This window comes from Opisthocomus hoazin, chromosome 2, assembly GCF_030867145.1.
Source record: "Opisthocomus hoazin isolate bOpiHoa1 chromosome 2, bOpiHoa1.hap1, whole genome shotgun sequence".
Taxonomy (NCBI): Eukaryota; Metazoa; Chordata; class Aves; order Opisthocomiformes; family Opisthocomidae; genus Opisthocomus; species Opisthocomus hoazin.
The window spans coordinates 44,183,300-44,209,384 of record NC_134415.1 but is presented as its reverse complement, the minus strand read 5'-3'; the positions used below and the strand labels follow the sequence as shown (position 1 = coordinate 44,209,384).

Genomic DNA, 26,085 nt, shown 5'->3' with positions numbered 1-26,085 from the left:
CCAACAGTGACAGAATCTGCTTAATGAAAATTTTCCTCAGGCATCCAGTAATGTCGCTTGTGATTTCCACTGAAGATTACCCATCAGTTAGCACAAATTTGCTTTTTAATTGGCCTGTATTGCACCTGCCAGATTCTGACTCCCCAGTCTCTGAAGCACTGGCAAAAGAAGGAAGGTGGATATCTGGGGGGATTTAATGTTAAGACGTTACAGGAAGGCCATGCACAGCAACAACTAATGTTTAAAAGACAAGAATAATGTGCACTTGCATGAAGTGATGAGAAAGAGGGAATGGGACCTGGGGAGTAACTAATGAACAAGGTTAATTAGCTACGGCAGAAAGATCTAAAGCTCCAGCGAATTCAGTGGGAAGCTCTAATTCTGTTGACTTTTGTGGGTCCTGGGAATAGCCCAAGGAGGCCAGAAGTAGAAAATCCAGCAGCTAGGCTACATTTATCCAGGCTTATTTTTAAAAGAATGCCAAAGTTGGTGTGTGCTGAAGGTAACCTGTACACAGCTGGGCAACCTCAGTGACGAGCAGCGTGGGGCAGGAGCCTGACAAGCACATGGCACAGCAGCACCCACTGCAGCAGGCGTGCGGGAGACAGAACAACTCCACGCACTGTTTGACCACAACCCAACTGCTTGGTTTTGCTGCTTATGGTGGCGTTGCTGTTGTTGGCTTGCTTTAGGGAGCAGGAAAGAAAGAAAATAATTAAACTGAGAAACAGAGGATGTTTTCGTCTAGACTTGCAATGGTGTAGAGGCTCTGCCTCACGTCACGTTCAACGTGCTGCGGAGCGTAGAAGCATCTGGTAAGAGGTATCTTCCAACTTGGGAGGCTTAAATCTGAACGAAGGAAAGCAAGGGTGAGAAGGAAACAGGGCCACACCGAGCTGGTGGAGCTCAGAAGCAGGCTTCCAGGAATTGAGGTGCTGGTGACCATTCCAGGTACCGGACACTCCAGCTCGGTGTTGCCCATTGCGGGAGGAGCACCACGCAGCTGACTCGCGTTCAGGGGTGCTACCTGACACGCTGGCCTCCCACGAGCTCAGCCCATAGCAAAGGCAACCAGATCGGTACTTGGAAATCTCATGGCCCCAGGGATGGTTGAGGGCAAAGAGGATGACCGTGGTGACCCAGGACCAGGGGGAGAGGGGACAAGTGTCCAGGAGGACAAGCAGTTAGTAGTTCTGAGTAAGCACTGTCCTGTGCTGAGGGCTCCAGAGCTGGACACAGGACTCCCAGGGCAGGTCTCAGCAGAGCAGGGCAGAGAGGCAGAATCCCCCCCCTCGCCCTGTGCCTACGCTGCTGGGGATGCAGCCCAGGGCACGCTTGGCCTTCTGGGCTGCCAGCGCACATTGACGGGTCAAATTGAGCTTCTCATAAACCAACAGCCAGTGCAGACCTTGCACTTGGCCCTGGTGAACTTCATGAGGTTTGCACAGGCCGATGTCTCTAGCCTGTTAAGGTCCCACTGGAAGGCATCCCTTCCTTCTAGAGTATCAACTGCACCACTCAGCTTGGTGTCATCTGCAAGCTTGTTGAGGCTGCACTCAATCACACTGTCCATGTTCCCAACAACATTATTTAACAAGATGTTAAATAATACTGGTCCCAGTACGGACCTCTGAGTGACCCCGCTGGTCTCTGGCCTCCACCCAGACATCGAGCCGTCAACTGCAACCCTTTGAATGTAGCCATCCAGCCAATGCCTTATCCACCAAGCGGTCCACCTGTCAAATCCACGTCTCTCCACTTTGAAGACAACGATGTTGTACAGGACAGTACCAAATGCTCCGTACAAGTCCAGGTAGATGACATCAGTTGCTCTTCCCTTCTCCACCAATGCTGTAAGCTCACTGTAGCAGGCCACCAAATCTGCCATGCATGATCTGCCCTCAGTGAAGCCACTGGCTGTCACCAGTCACCTCTCTGTTTCCCATGTGCCTCAGCATTCATCTAGAAAAGGAACACAGGCAGGAAATGGAAGGATGAGATTGCAGATGGGACAAACAACTGGTTTCAGTATTGTCTCTCCACCTTTCCATCACCTTCCTGAAAAATTTCAGTCCTGATACAGCGCTCTGTCCAACAGCTACCACAATCCAAACAGAACGTCAGTTTTGTGAGTTTCATCATCAAAAAGCTACCACCTTCATTTTCTGAGACTGATGATGGCTGGCCCTCCTTTAAAATCTGCAGGACTGTTTCATTGATGTGGCAACCACATGCACACATACTGGTGCCTCTGTGTGTGTGTGTGTGTGCACGCATACTGTCTGCAAGTGGTATTTTTTAAACTAAAATATCTTAAACTGACTGACATGGGTTATTTTGCTTTGTAAAAGGAGCAATTTGGCATGGACAAAAGCTACATTTCCCCATGCTGTTATCAACAATAAACAGCTCCATCGCTACCAAGGCTTCCACACTGTCAGCTGTTCTAACCCCAGTGTACAGATCCAGTGCAAGTACTCTGTCAGACTTTTTATTTCATATATCCGTGCTCGGGTATATCTCAGCTGTATCTCTCAGTACTCCCTTATTTCTGATACAGATTTATCTCTGTCCCCTCAGAACTGTCGCTTGCTCCCTTTTATCACTGTAAAATATTTGCAGGGCGATAGCTGAATCATACAGCACAGGCCAGGGAACAGTACCCTGCGTTCACAACATGCAAATCCAGTTCCTCCCCTTTCCCATCCTTTTCGGCTTTGTGGATTTACAGCAATGTCTTGTTTTCCTTTCTCTGGATCCTTGTGCTATGTGGTGTTTCTCACATTTAAAGCCTGGCAGGCTGAGAAATGTGATCTTGGTTCTAGCAACAGACTGCCGGGTCTTGGCATGACTGCCTACGCAGATGCAAACATACTGAAAGTGCTCATTATCGGAGAAACCCTTAGCTCCTCAAAGGCAAACAAACCTCTTTTTTTCTCCCCTTCTTCCCGTTGCACTACACTTCCATTTAAAAGTAAGGCAAGAATACCACTTTAGAAATACCATGCCTCACAAAAACACAGCAAGCTCGCAGCCTTTCATTCCCCTCCTAAACACACCATAAATCATACACAACCCCCACACGCTCTTCCCCCGCACCCCCCAATGATCCCGCGTCCCCAGGCAGTGATGCCCCTCACTCTGCCAGTGGGGACTCACCCCGCGGGTACCACCCAGCCTGTCGGGCAGACGGTCTCCCAGTATAGCTGGATCAGGGACCTGGTTACTGGGGTTCATCCCATCGCTCCCTCCCTGCCTTGTGCCTCCGTGCTCCTCAGTGTGCGTGGAGATCAGCCTGCTGTCACATCACCTAACAGTGACTGAAAACAACACCCAGGTCTGGAGGTATCTTTTGGCCTGAAAACGTTACTGAAGGTATTGCGCATAATCAACACTTCCTTTCAGGCAACTGCTGAAGCCCATTCGGAAGAGAAGAGCTGAAAAAAATCCCATTCACCAACCAGCATATGAATAACATCAGGACTGTCTAGGGGTAAAAGGACTGACAACATAAGAGATGGCTGATGATGTTGTCATCATAGCTCTGTGCTCTACCAAATAGACAAAAGCAGCATCCAGTCACAAACCAACAGACAGACAGACAGCAGGACCACAGAGCGCAGGAGGGGAAAGCAAAACTCCTGTAGGTCTTCTCTTTACAGTATAATGCAGAGAGAAAACAGACTAAAATGCTCCTAATGTCTCCAGGGCACGATTAAAGTCTTTGAATCCACTGCGATTTTTCAAGCGCAAGTTGAACTGAGCTGAAAGGACGTAACCCACGTGAGGCAGAAGACAGCTCAGGACCACACTCACAATTTGGTCTCTGACCACCTTTGCCATCACTGCTGACATGACCTAAGTGACATCAGTCTCCTAGAGACGCCAGAGGAAACAGGACATATTGTGCACGTTCTTCTTGCCGCCTTTTCTTATTTTGTTCTCCACCCAAGATGATCAAAGAAGAAAAGGGAATAGCAGTTAGGAACTGAAAATAGCATTAGCAACATTAGACTTCTCGACAGAAGACAGAACTTTGGGAGTACGACTTCAGGTATTTAGCCAGGTATTTCACTTCAAAGTATCTCACACATACTCAACAAAGAGAAGTTCTTTGAGCAAAATGAGGATCAGTGTGAGAGCACTGTTGTGCATCGTGGTTCCCAAACGGTTTGAGTCTGGGGATGATTTTCCTAGCCTTTGGCATGTACTGAAAGAAGTGTCTCTTTTAAGGATAAAAGTTGACAGCTGTTTATGATGAAGCAGAAGGCTCTTTCCTTCAAGCCTACCAGGACACCTCGCCCAGTTAAACAATTTTTCCGCTGGCTCAAGGGCAGATTTATAGGCACCAGATGCAGAAAAACGCTAAGAGACCATTTTTTCCCTGCAAGAGGTCCCTCAAAGTTAAACAGTCAAGACCAAACAGGGCCTCAGCACACACAGATGCAGTGCTGGTGAAGCACAACATAATATTTAAAATTAAATACATCCAGGCATATGCAGAGACTCATTCACATAGATGACACTGCACATGCTGCCATCTGCACGAGTGTAGCTTAACAAGTAAGCAGACGCAGGCCTGGGGAGCACGGGTCAGTTTCTTTTCCAGGTTTTCTTACCCACATCCAAACTCCTGAAGGAACTTCAAGGCCAGTAACAGAACGGAGATCTGCACAGGAGGAACTCCTGCCAAGGTGACACATTAAAGCTGCTGCAGAGGTGTCCAACAACACTTAATTTTCCAACTGTACTTTTTTTTTGCTATTTGCAAAACCAAACAGTATGTTCTAGTGGTGACTAGACGGTAAGCAGGGGGTAAGCAGAAAGAAGCCGATGAGCTGAGGAGACCATAACCAGAATTGTAATGATCCACGGGAGCAGAGTAGGAAAGACCAAACTGGGAGGAATTTGCTGGACAAAATTCATGAATGCTCTGCAGAAAGATGACCCACAAAAGCCTGCCATGCACCAGATAAGGCAACCAAGCGCAAACAAAACAAAAAAAAACAAAAAAACCAAAACAAAACCCAGCCCAGCCCACCAGTCTGACAGAGGCTGAGGGCAAACTGCTCCCTCTCTTCTCAAGCCTCTTTGGCGATTCCAACGTGAGAGCTACTGACATACCACAAGCTTTGGGTTTTTTTCTTTGATTCTGTTATACACTCTCTGCCACAAAATTTTCAAACTCAGAAGATTTCTTTTTTTAAATCATTTCCTTAACAAAAAGAAAAGGAAAGGAATACAATCCAATTAAAAAAATAATACTTGCTGTTGAACGCTGTCAAAACTCAACTGAACTCTGTGCATCAACAGAGAATAAGCATCATTTAAGGGACTGGCCAACTTTATCTTGAACTCCCATTGCCCATCTGAACATTTGCTCTCCAGAAGATCCATGCAGTGCATTTAAAGTGTCTGTGCAATACAAGTCACTAGTCTTCCCTGTCAAAACTATGAGGACTGTAAATTTGTCAGCTAGGCTTAGAGAGATTTTTTTTTTCAGAGATTAAATCCCTTTCAGAAATACATTTGGCCACATGCATTTTGATAAGCCTAACTGATCAAAGGGTAGCTCTTCCAGAAATACCTACAGTGAATTTTGGTAGGACTTGAGTTCTTGTGTCAGTCTTGAACTGAGGACAGTAGGTGCAAAATTATTTGGGTACTTCTGAGCTTTAACTAACACCTTTTTTTATACCTCATCCAAAAGCTAACACTCCCAAACACACAGTCCGCCTGGACACAGCTCACAGCGTGCCATGCAACTGTGCTTGTAGGGGAACTTTATTTGCTGGCATTGGTTTGTGTGGGAGGGCCGCTCTTTCCGGTCCCTGTCGTGGTCTGCTGGATCCCAGACCTGTCATTCTTAAAAACAGGGTGTCTGTTTTGGGGTCTGGATGGGATATCTAATTACTGCAGGTTTGGGGATGTGTAATTACTGTAGTGTTGGGATCTCCAATTACTGCCATGCCGGGATCTTTAACTACTGTCCTTCTTAACACTGTCTTTAAAATACTTGTTATTTCAGCTGCAGAAGGTGCAGTTGAATTCTGTATAACTCTGTGTTTCTGATAAATCCTTCACTGTTAGCATCAAGCTAATAGAATAGCATATTTCTCTTTTGAGAGGTTTGAGACGGAGTGTAATCTGTGGTTTAGAAATCAAGTTATATGTTTCATACATGAGTTCCTACATTGTTACACTATTTATCCACTCTAGCTGAACATAAGTAAACTTGTTAGTAAAACAATTTTGGTTTTGTGGTTTTATTGCTTTTGTCCCTTTTGTTCTAACAAAACCCCTGGAGATGTTTCACTTCAAACTGTATTTGAAGTGGTGTATCCAAGGGATCGCTTTTCAGACAAGACCATGACGACTCATCTACGTAGCAAGGCAACGGTGCGGGGGAAACGACCAAGGTAAAGCTCAGAGCTAGCTGCTGTACGGAGGAAAAAAACAACCTTTATCTAAATGCAGAACTGCACCTCTGGAATTTTAAGGAAACCTAACCAACAAAGAAAAAACAAACCAAAGCAGGGGCATCAGCTTTTCTTGGCTTTACACCAGTTTTACACTAGCGGTTAGTTCAGGGACTCTGGGAAGTCAAAGCCAATCCTAACAATTTCACTCCAGGTATGTCCTTTGATGGACTTCGCTACTGAATCCAGCAGTCATTCATGGCAATGGGTATCTTGGGAAGAAAATTTATGCTTAATTTACAGCATTTTTGCTTTCCTTCCTGAGGAAGAGAACCAGGAGATCACAAGGACGGAATTAAGATTTCTTTTCCCCCTGTTTACTGCAATTAACTGCTAGCTTTGCACTGAATTTGGTGAATCGGATGGGTGTCCACATCACCCAGCCATAGCTAAAGCCTAAAGGGACATTTTGTTTCATTGCTGAAAGCTGTCAGTACCTTCGGGCTAACGTGGCTTTCCCCTAAGCACAGCTACGCTGCTGCACTGTGCTGGCATTTCTGCCCAAGCGTGTACCTCTTCCCGCTGTGCCTGCTCAGTCGCTCCAGAAAAACTGCCGCTTCCATGGCGGAAGCAGAGCTGCCCAGGCAAAGCATCCCCTCATGGGCCTGGTTTGAGAATGAACAGGCCAAGGCTGATTTGCACCATATAATGATTACAGATTGCAAACAAGTCAACTTTTGTCTGTGTACAACATTTCTTTTTCTTTTAGTCTATACATTTGTTCCCATAGCTGAGCAGCAAATGGAAATGCCTCCAGAGATTCACCCCTTTCTCTAAACAGGGGGAATATCTTTCTGTTTTCTAGTTCTGAAAAACAAAATTGTTTAAAAGCAGTGCACGTGGACATGCTTTTGCTGATCTTGCCCACTATGGTATTTCTGTTACTCCGAAGCCAGGAATTTCAGGCCCCGAACATGGTCATGAAATACAGCAATGACCTCCTTCATCCCTGTAAATCCCACAAGCATCACTGTTGTCTGTTCTGCATGACTGGGGCTTTTAAAGCAGGAATTTATATTTAATGCAGAATATTGCATTTCATTGATATGTTTCCTGATTTTTCTACCTGAAACTAATTTTGTACTGACATACCATCCAAGTTTTAACTTCACATCTATTTCACCATTTCACTGCTGTGGCGGAAAAAAAAAATTCCTTGCATTTGGTTTGTTACCCAGTAAAGAAGATTGTGCCATGTGCGGTGAAAGCACAGGATTTTACATTCAGGTTGTCACATTCATAACAGCCAGCTGTCAGGATGCTAAATACTTATAAGCAAAAATTGCAAATACGCTGAATCAAAAAAACAAACCAAACCAAAGCAAACCCGACATTTTGTTTGAGTTGGCCTTCTCTGTCCGCTGAGACAAAACAACAAGTGCCGTGAGCAAGGAGTTGCTCTGGTGTGGTGGGCTCTTAACGACACGGGGCTTTGTGCAAGCGGTCAGCAATCATTTAACGACCACGCCGAACCGTGGGCTTTGGGGTCCACAGCACCCCACGCAAAAGGCTCTAAGGTGCGGGGGGGGCAGGACCCACCATCGGGTGCCCACGGTGTGCGAGCAATCGCTGTGTTGTGTCCAGCTTGCGTCCTCATGGGAGGAGAAACGGTGGGGATGGAGGCCACAACTGCAGCAAATGTAACACATGTTCTCTTGACAAGAGTACCTGGCATTTGGGGTTTTCTCTTCTCCCCACAGAGATCTAGATATGGGAGACAGAATTTAGCTTGAATAATCTATCAGCAAAATAAAGTGGGGGAAAGAGAAGATGGGTTTTTGTCTTGCTGTCTCAATAGAGACTTTCATGTTGTGTAGTGCGACCTGTACCCCTGTACACCAGAGGGTGCAAAAACAGCAATTCTTTACCTGCTGTCTCTGCTTCATAAAGAAGTGTCCTGTATTATCTTTCCTGACTTGTACAGATAGAATTCTAATTTGAGACAACAACATTAACTGCTTCCCAGATTTTCATGTTTCTTCACAACAGAAGGCAGGAACATCACCTTAATTCGTGCAATCTTACAAAACCAGAGGAAATGCAAATATGAAACAGAACGAGAGTTAGACCAGTGGAAGCTCTTACATGTGCTCTCCCACTGAAGGAGTGCTTTCAAAACAGAATCCAACAGCATAAAATACTTTATAGCAACCGTCACTCTGCTTTACGCCCTCTGGAAAAGCATGTGTACACATCTCTTTCGCAGCATCTTCTCCTTCACTGTTCTGAGTATTTACTTCTTAATTCAGAAATACAAAATGACAAATACTTGTGAGCATTATACTATGTAGCAAATCCTATTTTATACACGCCCTTATGAAGTATCCTGAGTTTTCTTTCTTTCCTTCACATTTGAACTAAACATGAGAAGAGTACATTTCTCCACAGTGAAAAAAAAACAAAATGATCAAAACTGTTCATTCAGACAAAATGAAAATTCTGATTTTAAATGCTAATGATATCAAAATGTTTCCAAGCAAAAATTGTTTTCCCATGAAAAAAACACAACACAAGCCATATGACATACCATTTGACACTGTCAAATCTTCTTTTTTGTTTTTGGTACTTTATTACTTCTTAAATTAAGGTTTGCTAATTGAAATCCCACCAAAAACACAGAGAAAGTGAACTCAGCCTCACAGCCAATACTTACAAAGCCACCGATCTCTAACAACCGGTGCAGGTAAACTGAACAGAGCTACTTGCCGAGGGCTGTACGTGAAAACTGTGCTAGATTTGCTAATCCCACATGACAAGAGATCCATAGCAGAACAGGCTTTTGAGCCATTAAGCTTTTTTTCCCTACATTTGGCCTTTGCTTTTCACCTCTGCATTTTGTTCGACAAATACTTTATTTATCTTTATTGCACCATTATGCACAAGAAGAGATTGGCAACTTTGGTCCCTATCCTGTCAAAGAAAGGATATGTCATGTTGCCGTGTATGTTCAGAAACAGTGGCAAGAGTTAGAATTTTCAGTTCATTTTTCCTTACTCTGTGTAACACTGAGGATCCCTTAGGACACTTTAAGTCCCTCTGCATGATGTTTTACTACCATTTTTTAAATTATTTTTTAATGCAGCCAATTTCTCCTGTATCTGGAACTACATCTTGCTTATTATATGCCATTTCCATATGCCAACATGGCTCCAGCCATTCGATTTCACATTGCACCCAGAGCCATGCCTATGAGATAAATTAATTGCCTGCCCTTTACAAATTCAACAAGACTTCTCTCCCCCAGTCTCTGGTTTTGTTCTCACATAGAGCTATTAACCCTCTCACAGAAAATATAACCTCCGTCACTAAGGTGGAATACAAATGAACAATTAACCAAAGCCATATACTTTTAGCACTGGTTTTCTACCACCTGATTCTCTAATGGGTCTTTGACTTGGCGATATATACGTCTTTACCCTCTATGGAGTAGAATTTTAAAACGAGTTGTAACAACTGGGAACAATATGAGAGCTTTCTCAGAAAGTAAATGGCAGAAAAAACTAACGTGCCGCTACCCGAAAGGCCACTGACGTCTGTCAGTAGAAGAAAGGTTATTTAACGCCAGAGGAACTGATACTGTACTTCGGCCAGCCCAAATGCTCAGCCCACTGGTGAGATAACCTTCTAGCCGGTGAATTAATTTATGAATTATCTTTGAAGCCAGAAAACTTCTCCAATTACTGTTTGTAGCCAGGCACCAGCAAACACTCCCTCATTTGAGAGGCTGCCTAGGACGAGAGAAGTTGGATAATTCCGGGTCACTGTCGGCTTTCATTTCTGGTTTTCTTATATTCCATACAAAAGTACATTTTAAGGTATTTTGGCTTTCTGGTGCTTCCTGAGGTATCACAGACACTGCTAAGGAAACATCTCAGCGCAGCTCCTGCAGACATTGCGTGCCACATGCTCAGCTGCCTACTGTGAACATGTCGATCCCATCATTATCAAAGTGCTGAGAAGTCAACACTTCAAAACTTTCACCCTAATTCTCACTGCTAGGTGTGCCCACGTACAGTGCCAAGCACGACGCAAAATTAAAAACTAAGATTACCCTTGAAGACAAGGCTGTGCTAAGCAAGCAATATCTCATTGGCAATATCAGACTATTTCAGAGCTGCAAAGTGCTCCTGTGGTGGCCTCAGTAATAACAATAAAACTGGATTAGTATCTGTACAGAGTATCAATACTGTAAAAGTGAAATATGCTGCCTGAGGCTGCTGTAACTGCATTTGCACTGAAGCCATCCAGCAACCCAGCCATGTCAGGGAGTCGCAGTTCTTCACACCTCTGACTGACTGAACCTATGCCAAAGAAATTCTGCACCGTAGCTGCATGCTCAGTAAAGACAACTATTGCATTTCTTGGCAAGCTACCGTGACTAAAATACACACTGAGTAGCCAGCGTATAGAAGATAAAGGGGAAAAGACGCTTCTGCCATTGCGATGGAGGCGCTCGACCCCTTGACCAGACTGGTGGTGGTTTGGTGCAGACACCCGTGCAGGTAAAAGGCCTGAGCCATAGCCAGGCCAGGAACTCCTCTGGTTCAACCTGTTCTCTGAAAACCCACGACAGAGCAGAGTGACTCAGCGAGCCTTGATGCAGATGAGCTTGGGACAGCGACCATGCCACCAACTCATGAATAGCAGGTGGCTTTTCCAAGACTCATTATGAAGGAACAAAGGAAGCTGTGGGTACCAGGAGCCTCCTGCATACCTGTCCATGGCGTGTAACTTGACTACAAGCCAACCACTTTATTCCATAAATATGACAGCCTAAGTGAGCCTTCTTTGGGCTCTCCCTGCTCGGCAGCGTGGCTGCATGGCGGTGATCTCCCCTCGAGCTGTGACATCCCTCAGGATACGCTGCCTGAGGCAGAGAGATCTTCCACCAACAGCAGAGCTTTTGGAAGCAACCTGTACCGTGCCTCTCTGTAGTATGGTAACTTTGATTTTGCCCTGATAACTTTGATTGCATGCTGGATTGATGCTAATGAAACATTCATATGTAATCCTGTAGACATAAACTGCGGACCAAGTCTGGGACTAGGTCTGGATCCAGCTGCACGCAGGCTCCTCTCTGAGAAGGAGTTTAGGAAACGAGGGGTCCATTCTGAACCTCGTGACTCAGTGGGAGGGCCTTCCATACCCTTTTGCCTCTGGCCTCTCTGCGAGTCATTCTAACTCAAGTGTAACTCAATTTTCCTTTGTATCTTCCCTCCATGTAGTAACCAACAGAGTGAACCTTGCCATCGAACTTCCTTGTTGCATTTTTACATCATCATATGACAACCACTTTTACTAATACTACGGTTCTTTAAGTGATCCTAAATCCCTCATTTGCGACAAATTGACATAGTCAGCAGGATCCTAAATCAGGATCCGCAACAGCTATCAACAGAAATGTGTCTGGTATTTAAACCTTTTTCAAAGACTACTGAAGGCAAACAGAGTTTTCCCCAAACTTAACCTACGTGTATCAATACAAATCATACTTAGCTGAAATCAGACAGGTCAACAAGGAGAGGTGGTGGAGTTGCTCTATATGTGAGGGAGCAACTGGAATGCATTGAGCTTGGCCTGGGGGCAGATGAGGAACGAGTTGAGAGCTTATGGGTTAGAGTTAAGGGACAGGCTCACAAGGGTGACATTACTGTGGGTGTCTACTACAGGCCACCTGACCAGGAGGAGGAAGTTGATGAGGCCTTCTACAGGCAGCTGCAAGCAGCCTCACAATCACAGGCCCTGGTTCTCATAGGGGAATTCAACCACCCTGACAGCAGCTGGGAAGACCATACAGCTAGGCAGGCGCAATCCAGGAGGTTCCTACAGAGCATCGATGATAACTTTCTGATGCAAGTGGTGGAGGAACCAACAAGGAAAGGCGCTCTGCTGGACCTTGTATTAACAAACAAGGAGGGACCGGTGGAGGATGTGAAGGTTGGAGGTAGACTTGGCTGCAGTGACCATGAAATGGTGGAGTTCAGGATCCTGCGTGGAGGAAGCAGGGCGATAAGCAGGATCAAAACCTTGGACCTCAGGAGGGCTAACTTTGGCCTCTTCAAGGAGCTGCTGGGAGGAATCCCATGGGCCAGGGCTCTCGAAGGCAGGGGGGTCCAAGAGTGCTGGTCGCTGTTTAAACGTCACTTCCTGCACGCTCAGGAGCAGTGCATCCCCCTGAGAAAGAAAGCAAGGAAATGAGGCAGGAGACCTGCACGGTTAAACAAGGAGCTTCTAGCGGAGCTCAGGTGGAAGAGAAAGGTCCATGGAAAGTGGAAAGAGGGGCAGGCCACTTGGGAAGAGTACAGGAATGTGGTCAGAGCATGCAGGGATGCGACGAGGAAGGCCCAAGCCCACCTGGAATTGAAGCTGGCAAGGGATGTCAAAAACAACAAGAGGGGCTTCTTCAACTACATCAGCAGCAAAAGGAAGGCTAGGGACAATGTGGGGCCGCTGCTGAATGAGGCGGGTGTCCTGGTGACGAAAGATGCAGAGAAGGCAGAGCTACTGAATGACTTCTTTGCTTCAGTCTTCAGTGCCAAGGCAGGCCCTCAGGAATCCCAGGCACCAAAGCTAAGAGAAGAAGCCCACAGAGAGGATGACTTTCCCTTGGTCGAGGAGGACTGTGTGAGGAATCGCTTAAGCTATCTGGACATCCACAAATCCAAGGGTCCCGATGGAATGCACCCACGAGTGCTAAGAGAGCTGGCGGATGTCATTGCTGAGCCACTCTCCATCATCTCTGAGAGGTCCTGGAGGACAGGAGAGGTGCCCGAGGACTGGAGAAAGGCCAATGTCACTCCAATCTTCAAAAAGGGCAAGAAAGAGGACGCAGGGAACTACAAGCCGGTCAGCCTCACCTCCATCCTGGGAAAGGTGATGGAGCAGCTTATCCTGGAGGCCATCATCAAGCAAGTGGAAGAAAAGAAGGTTATCAGGAGTAGTCAGCATGGATTCACCAAGGGGAAATCATGCCTGACCAATCTAATAGATTTCTATGATGACATGACTGGCTGGGCAGATGAAGGGAGAGCCATGGTTGTTGTCTACCTAGACTTCAGCAAGGCTTTCGACACAGTCTCCCATAACATCCTCCTAGGGAAGCTCAGGAAGTGCGGGCTGCATGAGTGGTTAGTGAGATGGATTGAGAACTTGGCTGAATGGCAGAGCTCAGAGGGTTGTCATCAGCGGCGCTGAGTCTAGTTGGAGGCCGGTAGCTAGTGGTGTTCCCCCGGGGTCAGTACTGGGCCCAGTCTTGTTCAACTTCTTCATCAACGACCTGGATGAAGAGTTAGAGTGTACCCTCAGCAAGTTTGCTGATGACACCAAACTGGGAGGTGTGGTAGATACACCAGAAGGCTGTGCTGCCATTCAGCGTGACCTGGGCAGGCTGGAAAGTTGGGCAGAGAGGAACCTGATGAGGTTCAACAAAGCCAAATGCAGGGTCCTGCACCTGGGGAGGAACAACTCCATGCATCAGTACAGGCTTGGGGTGGACCTGCTGGAGAGCAGCTCTGCGGAGAGGGACCTGGGTGTCCTGGTGGACGACAGGTTAACCATGAGCCAGCAGTGTGCCCTGGCTGCCAAGAAAGCCAATGGAATCCTGGGGTGCATTAGGAGGAGTGTGACCAGCAGGACGAGGGAGGTTCTCCTTCCCATCTACACTGCCCTGGTGAGGCCTCATCTGCAGTACTGTGTCCAGTTCTGGGCTCCCCACTTCAAGAAAGATGAGGAGCTACTGGAGAGAGTCCAGTGGAGGGCTGCAAGGATGGTGAGGGGACTGGAGCATCTCTCCTACGAGGAGAGGCTGAGGGAGCTGGCCTTGCTCAGCCTGAAGAAGAGAAGGCTGCGAGGGGACCTTATAAATGCTTACAAATATCTGAAGGGTGGGTGTAACGAGGATGGGGCCAAGCTCTTTTCAGTGGTGCCCAGTGACAGGACAAGGGGCAATGGGCACAAACTGAGGCACAGGAAGTTCCGTCTGAACATGAGGAAGAACTTCTTCCCTCTGAGGGTGACGGAGCACTGGAACAGGCTGCCCAGGGAGGTTGTGGAGTCTCCTTCTCTGGAGCCCTCAAAAAAGCAGCGCTCTCATCACACGGCAGACCAGACCCTCCATCGTATCAGTTGCTATTTCCACATCTGTACCATTCATTCTGCTTTACTGGGATGCAGAGAAAGCAATGCTAACTCAAAGTAACCACAAGCTGTCATTCATGCCATTAACAAAGTGCGAGACAGGGGAGTCACCGAGGGCCATGGAGAGTCCCTCACAGGCGGAGAGCCTGAGGCGGGGGCTCAGCGCACTCCGTCCGTCCGGCTGACAGCGAGAGTATTGCCTGTCACCACCCCCAGCTGCTGCGTGGACAAAGTTCAGTAACTACTGACAGACCACGACGCCCTCCTGACAGCTCCTTGTTCCCAGAGCAGTCCCGAATCCGACGGCCCTTTCAGGGAGAGGTGGACTCTCCACCGCAGCCCTCCCTGCTCACAGGGCTCTTCGCCACCGCTGACTTTGTGTGAGCTGTGGCGCAGCTCAGCCGGCGCGCTCCGACAGCATTGGTTCTGGATGTTCTCAAGCAGGGATCTGAGCACAGCATCAACCCTTGTCAGTCACACATGACTTGACAGAGACGTGAGTGGGCATTCATCACAGGGAATTGTCCCAGTTAGGGGATAGTTTCATTTGCATGCACACACACACAGACACCCACAGGACTGTATTATGTCATGGTTTTGTGTGTCCAGCACACCCAACACTCAGTCCGGCCATTTCAATGGCAGGGCTCTTCCCACTGAGAAAATGCAGAACATAGTGTCGTTGTCTGCCATTACACTTTTGAACATTTTTCACAAAGGCATAAGATCTTTACCGACTATTTCCATTCCAGTCAAAAAAACAGATACATTTTTCTTTATCTTCCTTTGTCCGACGGTGACCCTGAAATGGATCTTAGAGAGTCCCATGAGTCAGAATAGCCAAACGATTAGCTTTCGTGCCCAGGGAAAAACTGACTAAGTGGTGCTCAGCTGGGAACCTGTTCAAAGCATTCTGGATCCGTCTATTGCTTATACTTGTTTGATTCTGTTAGACAGACACCACATCTCACCCACAGACACTGCCCCTCACTATCTTAAGCTTCTTGCTTAAAACTGTGTTTTCACTTTATTCTCATTAACGACCACATTTTCCACGGCACATACATTTTTCCATGTATTTGAAGTGTCATCTTGCTTTCAGCAACAACATGATGCATCATTTCTTCAGTTCTCACTAAAGGCCCCTGTAAATCAGGAAGGTCAATTTAACATTTTGTCACGTCCCTTTAGGCCATTCTCATTTCATTCTCTAAACGGTTCAAGTCTCTTGCATCATCAGCCTGTTCTTCAATTGAAGAGGGTAAAACACTTCCCAATTCACCACTCCATACTGGAAGATCTCTTCCCATCAGATTCACAAGCATAACAGCCTTGTTGAAAGGTCTCATTCAGCATTTCTGATTGGCAGGCTTGGAGCTTTCCCACATACAGTTAATCTGCAGCAGTGCTGTCTCAGGAGTAGACTGTAGAGAAAAATGTGGCTGCGTTTCTCTCACTTCCATACTCTACATCCTCTCCCAGGATGCTGCCGTGCCCACACCTGATGAATGGGAGTGATGAAGGGATACATCATCCATCCCGTGCTCTGCTTGTATGCCTGGAAGGCAAAGTCAGGGTCCTGTCCTGGTTCATTCTTCATCTGCACTGAAATCTGAAGAGTGTAGCATCTCCAGGTCGACCTCTGGACGAGCGACAGTGGGTGCTTCACTCACTCTTTTCCATCAAAGCCCAGAAAGCTAGTGACACCCTACATTAAAAAGGCTACAGATAGGACAATTGCCTCATAGAAGCCACAATTCACATTCCTAGGTGTCCTCCAAAACCAGAGTACAGTATCTGGGTCACAGCACTGTCTCAAGCACTTGTTCACAACAGCGGGTTCTTCACGGTTGCCACTCCCTGGTGTAACTGTGGCCTGTGGCAGACAGCACCATCCCAGGCACCAGCCAGGCTTTGTTCCAACGGCGAGGGCAGGGCAGCAGTTTGGAGACAGTCACCACGATCTGCAGGGGAGGGGGGTTCGGGTCAGCAGGGCTCAGCGGCACTGCTCTGCCTAGTGATGTTTTACCGGGTTTATTTATTTGCGTGCGGGGCCAGACTACCTCCCAGAAGGCACAAGCTCCTGCCTTGAACAAGACAGGACACCTAATCTTGCAGAACTAAAATTAGCATTCTCAGTGACTACAGCTATCGACTGAGAAAGAAACGCCACCACCACAATCCCATGCAGTAACATCGCACCGCACGGCAAAGTGGAGAAAGAGGCTTAAAGTGCTTGTGAAAGGCGGTCACCGAGGAAAAACGACGCTGGAAACGCTGGGATGTGCATGCACATTGTGATGATGAGACTTTCACACATATTTATCAGATCCTCTAAGAAAGGAGACAGAAACAACATCCAGAATAATTAACAAAGCAGCCATAACACTCCATATGCCAAGCAAGGGGGTGTAACCACTGCGATATTCTCCTCCTTTCAAGGAGAAGCAAAGATGCTCTAAAATGTTTCCATTTCCAGTGCACATAGGGAAAGAACACGTTGGATTTCAACCCAGTCTACGGTAAAAGTCCCATGCAAAAGAAAGTTCCCTTCCATTAAGCAATATTCAGAGAATCCAGCCTTAAGGTAGGTAACACTCTCTGATAGATGCAGCAATTAACTGAGATACAAAGGGGTGGTGGAGATAACACTGTGCTCTGAAAAAGCTTGGCTGATACAACAGAAATTCAAAATATGAGAGAATGGCTGGCCAAGAACATACACTGTAAAGAAACAGAGCTCTGCAAAGCAAAAGGTAAATTTGCACCTGAATGCGTACTTATATACATACCTAGAACACGACTGAGATATGAGAATGAATGGAAAAAAAGGCTTTGAAGAAAAAAAAGGTGCAAGACAGACAATTGCAAATATCTCATTTACTAGGTATCAATGAAACCTTTAGCCACAGGTGACAGAAGAAACAAGAGATCTACAAAACAACCAACTAAGTTAAACCCAAATTTGAAAGTGGAGTGAACGCATGAGTGTTTCTAAAGATGAATGGAAAACGCACACCACAAAGAATCCACAGGAATTATACCAAAGAGATTATATACACCCATAGGAACCCCTTACAGCCTCCCCTTCTGCAACACCACCATGGCCAGGAGCCCTGGGGCACTACTCTCCATATTTTCAATCAGTTTCCAAAATGAAATAATGCATTCCGAGTTCTGTCAACAGATACGGATATAAGCAGCACAGCCACGAACCATTTACCATATGTAGCCTTATAACAGTCAAAGAAATAAAGAAAAAAACAATTAGCTAACTAATACCTCTGCTTCAGGATGTCTGCTGCAAGAAGCTGCTCACAGGAGTATCACTGGATTATTTATTTGTTTATTCCCTCTCTTACTAATAAGCTACTGCTACCCATTTTACGTTTCCAGGAGCTCTAGTGTTATGTGACACTGAGGATCTTTAGTGGATAGTCCCTAGAAACGAGCTGAGTATCATCATAACCAAGGCTCCATTGCAGAAATTACAAAAAAGGTACACTGTTTTCTCTACTTTCTCTCCTCTGGGAGAGGGAGCATTTCTGCTTTCCATTGTGACCAACATCTCAGACGATAACATCAAAAAGAGTGTTCATAATTAGTGTTTTGCCCCCAAACAACTTCATATAAAATGTTCTAAGAGCCTCCTCAAACTATACTAAACTTAATTTTTGCAATGGTAAAAATAGATTTCATTTTTTAAGTCTCAAAATTTTTGTTTTGTTGCAATTGGAAGAAAGCCCGTGACCATTTCAGAAAGTCAGATGCCACTGCCCTGTCTTCTCCTCATTGCTAAATCAGTGCCAAGAAATTTAAGAAGATACTGATTTGGGATAGAGATGTGAAAATCTATTTTCCTGGAAACTTCTTTTTATACTGGCATGCAGTACTTTCAATCATCACTAGCATATTACAGTATCTCAGCTGAGTTCTGACAGCAATACCTTTTTCATGGCCAGATGTTAATTTACAGAAAAGTAAATGCAGGAAACGTTGAGCTGACCTCCTAAAGGATTGACTGTCATGACTGGGAAATGTGTCATGCGGCTGCAAATCTTTAATGGACAGTCACTTTAATTATTCAGACAGAAGTGTCAGCTGAGCAGGCCACACGGTGCCTGCTCCCAGTTTGAAGATAGAAATGTTCCCAGAATTATCTCACAGAATCAGATGAGACAAGAGCAAACAAGGAAGAAATGTAGGAGGGGAAGGATCAATAAACATGGAGACAGAACCCCAAATTTCAACCCCGGACTCCACACGTTTTGCTCCATGTTCCATTGTATCACACTGAGGATGGGTAACCAGATTTCACCAAAAGGTGGATTAAATCCTTTAGGAAAGTCTCTCTAAATATCAGACAATGGGAATACACTGAAGGAGACTATGGTGCCTAGCGTATTTGTTAATATCATTCACATTCTCCCTCTATCACTTTCTAAAAGCACTTGCTGTGGAACAAATAGGTTCAATCTCCAAGGTCCGGTAAGGACCCACACCAAAACAAACAAGGAAGAAAACAATGTATCCATATCTGGAAACATTGTAGCTGTTCTCAATTAGTTGTGTTAGGAACCTGCAGGTTCTCCCTTTCCCCGGATCCAAGCAGAAACCCTAATGCCCAGGCACAACTCGGCTATCAACCGAGTAAACCTGAATTTTATCTGGCATCGTTTCACTGCGCAGGTACACAGTGGCCATGGCACTGGCGGGTCTGACAAGCAAAATGTTGTTGGAGGGCTGTTCTAGCTGTTCATCTCCTGTCTTTTTTTCCAAGGGTGACCATTTAAAGTTCATTTTCACGCTTTCCCGGCTAGAAAGCCTCTGCCGTGCTGCAGACCCAGCCGGCGGCACAGAACCCCGTTGCTGCCCTCCCGCTCCTCCCGCCCTGCTGGGATGGGGAGGAGAGCTGGAAGAACATGGCAGAACGCTGGGGCTGGGACAAGGACAGCTTAACAGAGCAGCAGAGGATGAGAAAAGCACCAGCAGCAACACTGACAAAGGGAACACCCAAGCGTGGGGGACACACGGCGCACCTCCCTCTCTGCCGGATGCCCGCCTGCCCAGTGCCAGGTTCCCCTGCCAGCCGCGAGCACCACGGCCGGGCACCCCGCACCCTGCACCGGACGAACCCGGGACGCCTTCCTGCGCTGCCGGAGAAGAGCGGTACCCCCTGCCGCAGCGCCTGCCAACGCTGGTCTGCTTCCTGGGGTTGGCAGGGAGAACCCGTTATTCAGTTTGATCCACTCGGTGCTACAGCTCCCAAACTGAAAACACGAAGAGGATCAGGCGGGGAGTTACATTTTCTCTCCTCTCCTCTTCCTTTCTCTGTATTTCTTGCTCTTTACCCAGATGTGACGCAAACATATGAAGATGTGCAGGAGTTTATCCTCACCACGTGGCAGCTCAAAGCACAGAATTCCAAACCACGCAACACACCTCACCACCACCAGCAGGATTAGAACTTGCTACCTGAATTACAGATACTTGAATGGATATAATCTTTCAATACTTCGGATAAAATTCAATGAAAAATTCAGTTTGCTTAACATGGAGTTTAGTTTGAAATCTGAATTTTGTTACAGCAGATCTGATTGCCAGATGTCAGATACACAAAACTTTTTTAACTAGCTCCCCCCCTTTTCTTTTTTTAATTGCGTGTATCACAAATGCAGTTTAGGAAGGATGGATGAAATGTGTAAAGTTGTCATTCTCAGATAGTGGGATCCACACAGGGAACACGCACAAGATTTCAGCTTTTCTTGGTTCCTCTAGGCTGAACTGCAATCAAGGATTTTTCACATTTTAGTTTGTTTTGAGGGAGGTTCTTAGGAATAATTAATTCTGTAAAAGGCATGGGGTTTGCTGCTGTTAGAAATATAATAAAGTTTTGAGAAATTAAATCACATAAACAAAAAGGAAAACATATTTCCACTGCTTCTCCCACTCCCTGAGTTTCCAGTAAATTGTCTATTAAGACAGTTTTTAATGACCTTTTTATGCTGCTTTGTTAGCATTTTCTACACTTAACTTCATCATACCCCCTAATTTTACTGCAGCAACATCAAAATATAATGATCTTATTGCCATAAAGCAAAGTATTATCACAAAGACATCTCCTCACAATCCAAACATGTTTAAGTAGGGCAAGCCAAAAGGAGAAGCTTCCTTACCACTCAAAGGCAAGGCACAAACACGAAACGCACCAGCATAGCTAACAGCTTATACGTGACTGACCAAAACAGGGTGAAAAATTCAAAGGACTTACTTCTTTTCCCCCCTTTCCTTTATCTCCTTCTTCCCCCTTTTCCTAGACATCCAGGACATCTCTGTTTTCATAAAAATGAGTTGTAAGTCACAAATTAACATTAGAATTCACATTTCTGTTTCCCACAGTGGCCACGTACCTCACAGCAAATACAAAATAAAATGCTATGATAAAAACCTTTAAGTCTTGCATATTTGAAGTGGGAAGCAGAGTTAAAAATAAAACAGCCTTCTCACCACCATCATCACGAAAATAATGCGGAAAAGAAACGTGAATCTTTTAAATTCTACTTGCAACTGCGAGAAACTGCTGCTAATGTTGTGAAACCAAGAACCTTCCTTCCTGCTGTGATACCATACAAAGCATAAGACACATGAGAAACTGTGGTAAATTCAGTTTTGTTTCTTTTCCTTTTCTTTTTAAGGAAAAAATAGTTGTACAAGGATAAGCAATATCACCAGAAATTGCATTCTCTATATGACTTGCCAGTCAATCTAGACAAACCAAAAAGAGGAAAAAAGAATAAAAAAAAAGCTATGATTATCTGACAGTACTTCAGCCTGTGGCTTACTGTGTACTTCTTTCCAGAAACAATCACCAGCTGGTACCACATTAAGAACAACCTTCTCCTAAGGCGGTCCGGCAGGCTCCTCCCAGCTCTCTAACAGAACAATCCCAACACCAAATGAGTCTCTACCCTGGATCTCACCCCAGCCAGAAGAGACTCTGGATACAAGCCAGCCAGTGCCCAGTGGTGACCTCGTGCTCTCCCAGTCTTCGCTTTTCGTGAAGCACTACCAAGCACCAGCAGGAACAGCGGTACAGAAAGGCAGCCGCAGCAGCTTGGCAGCTCAGTCCCCAGCGCCCTGCTGGTGCACGTCTCTACAAACAGCTGTCTAGCTCTTTTGTTACTTGCTTTTGCTTAGCTTTGTATAGTTGTGTTATATATAGACTTCTCGAACTAACAGAAAATAATAACAGAGAATAAAATGCATCACACGAGGCTACAAGCACGCAATGACAGCAGATAACTTGAAAGTACAGCCACAGGATGATGCTGGGGGCCCCAGCACTATAAAAACTCATCACTGGTCACCACAGAAACACAGACTCCGGAGCTACATAAAACCAGCTTTAGGCGTAACAAAGTGACCAAAGAACAAGTCTCCAAAATCTGTAAATCACACTATGTAGTAAACTCCGACATACCACGGAACGGCAAACCAAGAGCAAGTAGCAGGTCTGCATTAGCAGCTGCGTAACAATTAACACCAGTGGACCCAAAAAGGCAGCGTAGGAAACACTCACCACCAGCAGGACACACCTCTGGCAAAGGACATCGGACGCTGGCAACTCACTGTAGCTCTCCAGTCCCCGGCTAAAACCATCAACCGCCGGAGTCACAGGGGCACTGAAAAGAGGAGCGTAACATCAGAGAAAGGGGTAAAGAAGTCATCTATCAGCTTTAATCATACATAAAGTGAACTTTCAGCGTTAGCTTCATCGCAACAATAACTCTTTGATTAGACTGTTAAGACTTCAATTAAGCTAACAGTAAATTGTTGGCTTTGTATATAAGGGGTATTCCTTCGGGCCACATTAACTTCCCAGGCAGTAATGCAAGAAATTGATGGAGAATTTGGGAAATCTAGTCTGTGAACTGGAGCAACGAGCTGGTAACAGGTTGGTAGACAATGCACCATTAACACAGTGTTATAGTTTGGCTGCGGCCAGCAACTAAAGCGCCACGCGGCCGCCCCTCCCTCCGCCGGGGTGCGGAGGAGAATAGAAAGAAACAGGCAGAAACTGGTTGGTCGGGATAAGGGCAGTTTAACAGAACAGCAAACAAAGGGAACAGGAACAACAATGATACTGATAAGGAGAATACACAACACAAACAGCAGGAACAGACAGAGCCACTCTCACCACCCGCCGCCACTGCGTGCTCCTGAGCCGCAACTGAGTTCCCGCCGTCTGCTCCCCCCCACCGGAACCCAGCGTGACGGCACATGGTATGGAATACCCTGCTCTGTTTGGCCAGGTGGGGTCAGCCCGCCCGGCTGTGTCCCTTCCTGGATGCTGGTGAAAATTAACCCTGTCCTGGCCGAACCCAGGACACAAAGACTGTTAAAATCAAAAACAACAAATTGGTAGAAGCAGATTTTCCTCCTTCCACACTGTCCCCTCATAGGTAAGACCCCATCCATGTCCTGAGCAGCAGTACAGAAGGTCCAGAAGGATGGTGAATTTACTGCTCATCCGGACTGAAATCCCAATGCAAGTAACTTCTTCAGTGAACCAGGGTCACCTCGGCCTCTACAAGGTTCAGTAACGAGATGGTTTCAGTTCTAGTCTAATATTAAGCACAAGCCTTCCTGAGCTGTTTTGGAATGGCCTTTGAAACTGTGCAAGATGGAGTTAAACTGGGGCATATTCTTCATTCTTCCTTTTCGGTTATGCTTTCACTTGACATCTAGCTACTTCTCCAGCTGCTTTCTAACTATGTACTGGATCTCCCAACAGCTTCTTTGGCTCTATTCATGCATATTTTTCTTCATTCTGTTATTAGAATAACCGAATTAAACTGTTTGCATTGTGTATGCTTCATGGTTTTGTGGGGTTTTTTGAGATAAGAGTGACAAACAGAGATGTTTAATGTTCTCAACTGAGAAGGACAACAAGAGTGGAAAATCACTTGTTCATACGTTGACCTTTACTCATTGTGATTTGTCACACTGAACAGGACTTTGGATGCTTTGCATTCTCTTCCTTCATTCAGACAATGCCTTTTACCGCAAGTTACAACACAACACAACTCCTTAGGGGTGAGGGGACTTCTTCCTTCCTTGTAGGGAATGATCAATTGCTTATACTCTGAAAGCAAAGACACGCCTCTTCCAAGACTCTGTATCACGTTACAGTACTTTTAAAATCAAGCAGCTTATTAACTTAATGACTGAAGTTATTTTTGTTGCTTTTTACCTATATTTCTAATCTTTTATTCTGAATCTCCCTGGGCACCCAAAATACTGATGATCAACAAGTTCTTCTTTTGCTTTCCATGTCATCTTCTGTGGTTGCTTCTGTAGGGCAAGGCGTTTCCTTCCCTCTCCCCACAACAGCCACCCTTCCAGGTCACCAGGCCATCCACACTTTTCCTTTGGTCAGAAGGGGTAACATCCGCACTTGCGTCTCGCTGTCTTCACTACCACCCGTATTTGTGCCATGCTCTTCTTCACTTGTCACTTGTGCCGCTCCTTATAAAGCAAGGAGTCTTCATCAAAAAACAAAGCAACGATCTTGCTTCACACGGCAGTTTCATACGCTCCTAATCAGTCGGAAAGATCTCACTGACAAGCGGGGAAGTTACAGGTCAGCAAAGCTAATGGTCTACTTTAAACTGCCGCCTGTGTTGTCAGTTGGCTGATTCGCGAGCATCTGAGCTGTCCGCGCACAGTCGGCACTACAGACAGACAGAGGTGATAACTTTGTCAGTCAGACAATATTATTCCATCTCTGTGTGTCAAGCAGAGCCCTGATTCATATCTCTAAATGTCTTTTACATCTCTTGACCAGTTTTGAGATGGAGAGGCCTGAACTGAATATAGCCATCCTAGGGCAGGCATACTTTTTATAACATTATTATAATACTATCATCTATACCACTTTTAATCCCATTTATTAAGGAGCTCAGCTTTGTGTCTGATTTTTAATCACAGCTGAAAAATTAGTAGATACCTTCAGAGATATCTCCACAAATGACTCTCTTGATTGCTTCCTGAATCTGGTCTCTGCACGCATGCTTGATGTCCGGAGTTTCATATCAGAGACAATTCGTCTCAGAACAAAGAGCAAATTTAGAAGCTACAAGTTCCATTTTTCCTTTCCCAAGCACACCAAGGTGGCGTTGGGTGAAGACTTCAGACATTTGATAAGGATCTCCGTTACCTCAGGAAGTCTGTAACCGACCACGAGAGACAAACAGCTTCCTACTGCCTGGCAGCGCGCTCGTTCCCCAGAACAGAGCTTCACCCTTCTCAGGCTGAAGCATCACTAATTGGGACGCTTCTGAAAGGCCACACAAAACCCTGAGGATAATTACTGCTGCGCTGATGGCATCTTCAGCAGCAACCTCTGGCAAGGCAGCAGTGCTACCCAGCTGGCTTTTTGAAATTGTAGATCCCTACTATAAGCCCTGTGTGATAAAGGGTGTAGCCTGAGTAGACTCACAGAACTGCTCTATTCTGAGGTTTAAAAATGGGCATTTAAAAAAAAAAAAAAATCACTAAATCCAGGAAGTGTCAGTTTCTTCTTCTTGGGCAAAGTCCAACTGGGTTAATTTCCAGTACTCAAAAAGATTACCTTAAAATGACTGAAATTGTATCTACCTATTTTAAAATATCATTATATTTTATTTTATTAATAATAATAGAAATAAAGATCTCATTTTATGCTGATAGATGTGCAAGCAGTTTCTTGCCTAAATACTTTTTTATAGAAAGTTTTGAGAATAAGGACTGCTACCTAGAAAGTGACAAGTCACACAAGATTACTGTAGCTGACAAAAAAAAAAAACCCTGGAATATCCCCCCCCTAAATTGAGTTAAAATTAATTTCACCTGAGAGCTGTGTATCTGAAAGCACAGAAAGTTGTTGTCAAAATATGCAAGACCCCCTCGCTCTGCCCCATTAGGCACAAAAACAGTTGTGGGTTTTTTTTTTCCTCCAGCTACTATAGAGTAGAATAATAGTCCTCACTGGGAAACTATTTATTTAAAAACACTTTTAAAGCACATTTGGAGTGGAGAAGGTATTTTCTCAGGGTTGATTTTTTTCATGATGAACGCATCAATATTCAGTCATTAGTAGTGTCAATACACATAAGTAGATCTTTAAGTTCTTGATAGTCATAGGGCTATTAAACGCTAAATAAGCATTAACTGTTACTTATTTCTTCAAGAGATCAAAAAAAATGCTTTAACTATGTGAGATTAACACTAGCACTCCCCTCTCCCCCCTTTCCCCCAAAAAAACTTACTGTTTTCTTATCACCCTTTCTTCAGAGAAAAAACTGATTAAAATGATGCCAGTAGGATGGTGTAAGAACTTAGTGTAGTATTCAAGGAAGTACTTTTCAAACTTGCAGAACTGTTTCCTTACAACGGAGATCTGAATTCTGAATTTTGGTTTGCTATATTC

General features: G+C 45.4%; 1 protein-coding gene across 1 annotated transcript in view; it reads right to left on the bottom strand.

The window, feature by feature from the left end:
• LOC142364625 (apolipoprotein B-100-like) overlaps positions 1–22,226 on the bottom strand; it is a 90,182-nt gene extending 67,956 nt beyond the window's left edge. Inside the window, 5 exon segments of the mRNA XM_075444535.1 lie at positions 20,066–20,090; positions 21,123–21,231; positions 21,596–21,680; positions 22,096–22,140; positions 22,211–22,226. Coding sequence (XP_075300650.1) covers positions 20,066–20,090; positions 21,123–21,231; positions 21,596–21,680; positions 22,096–22,140; positions 22,211–22,226 — 280 coding nt within the window.
• Positions 22,227–26,085: the final 3,859 nt, after the last annotated feature.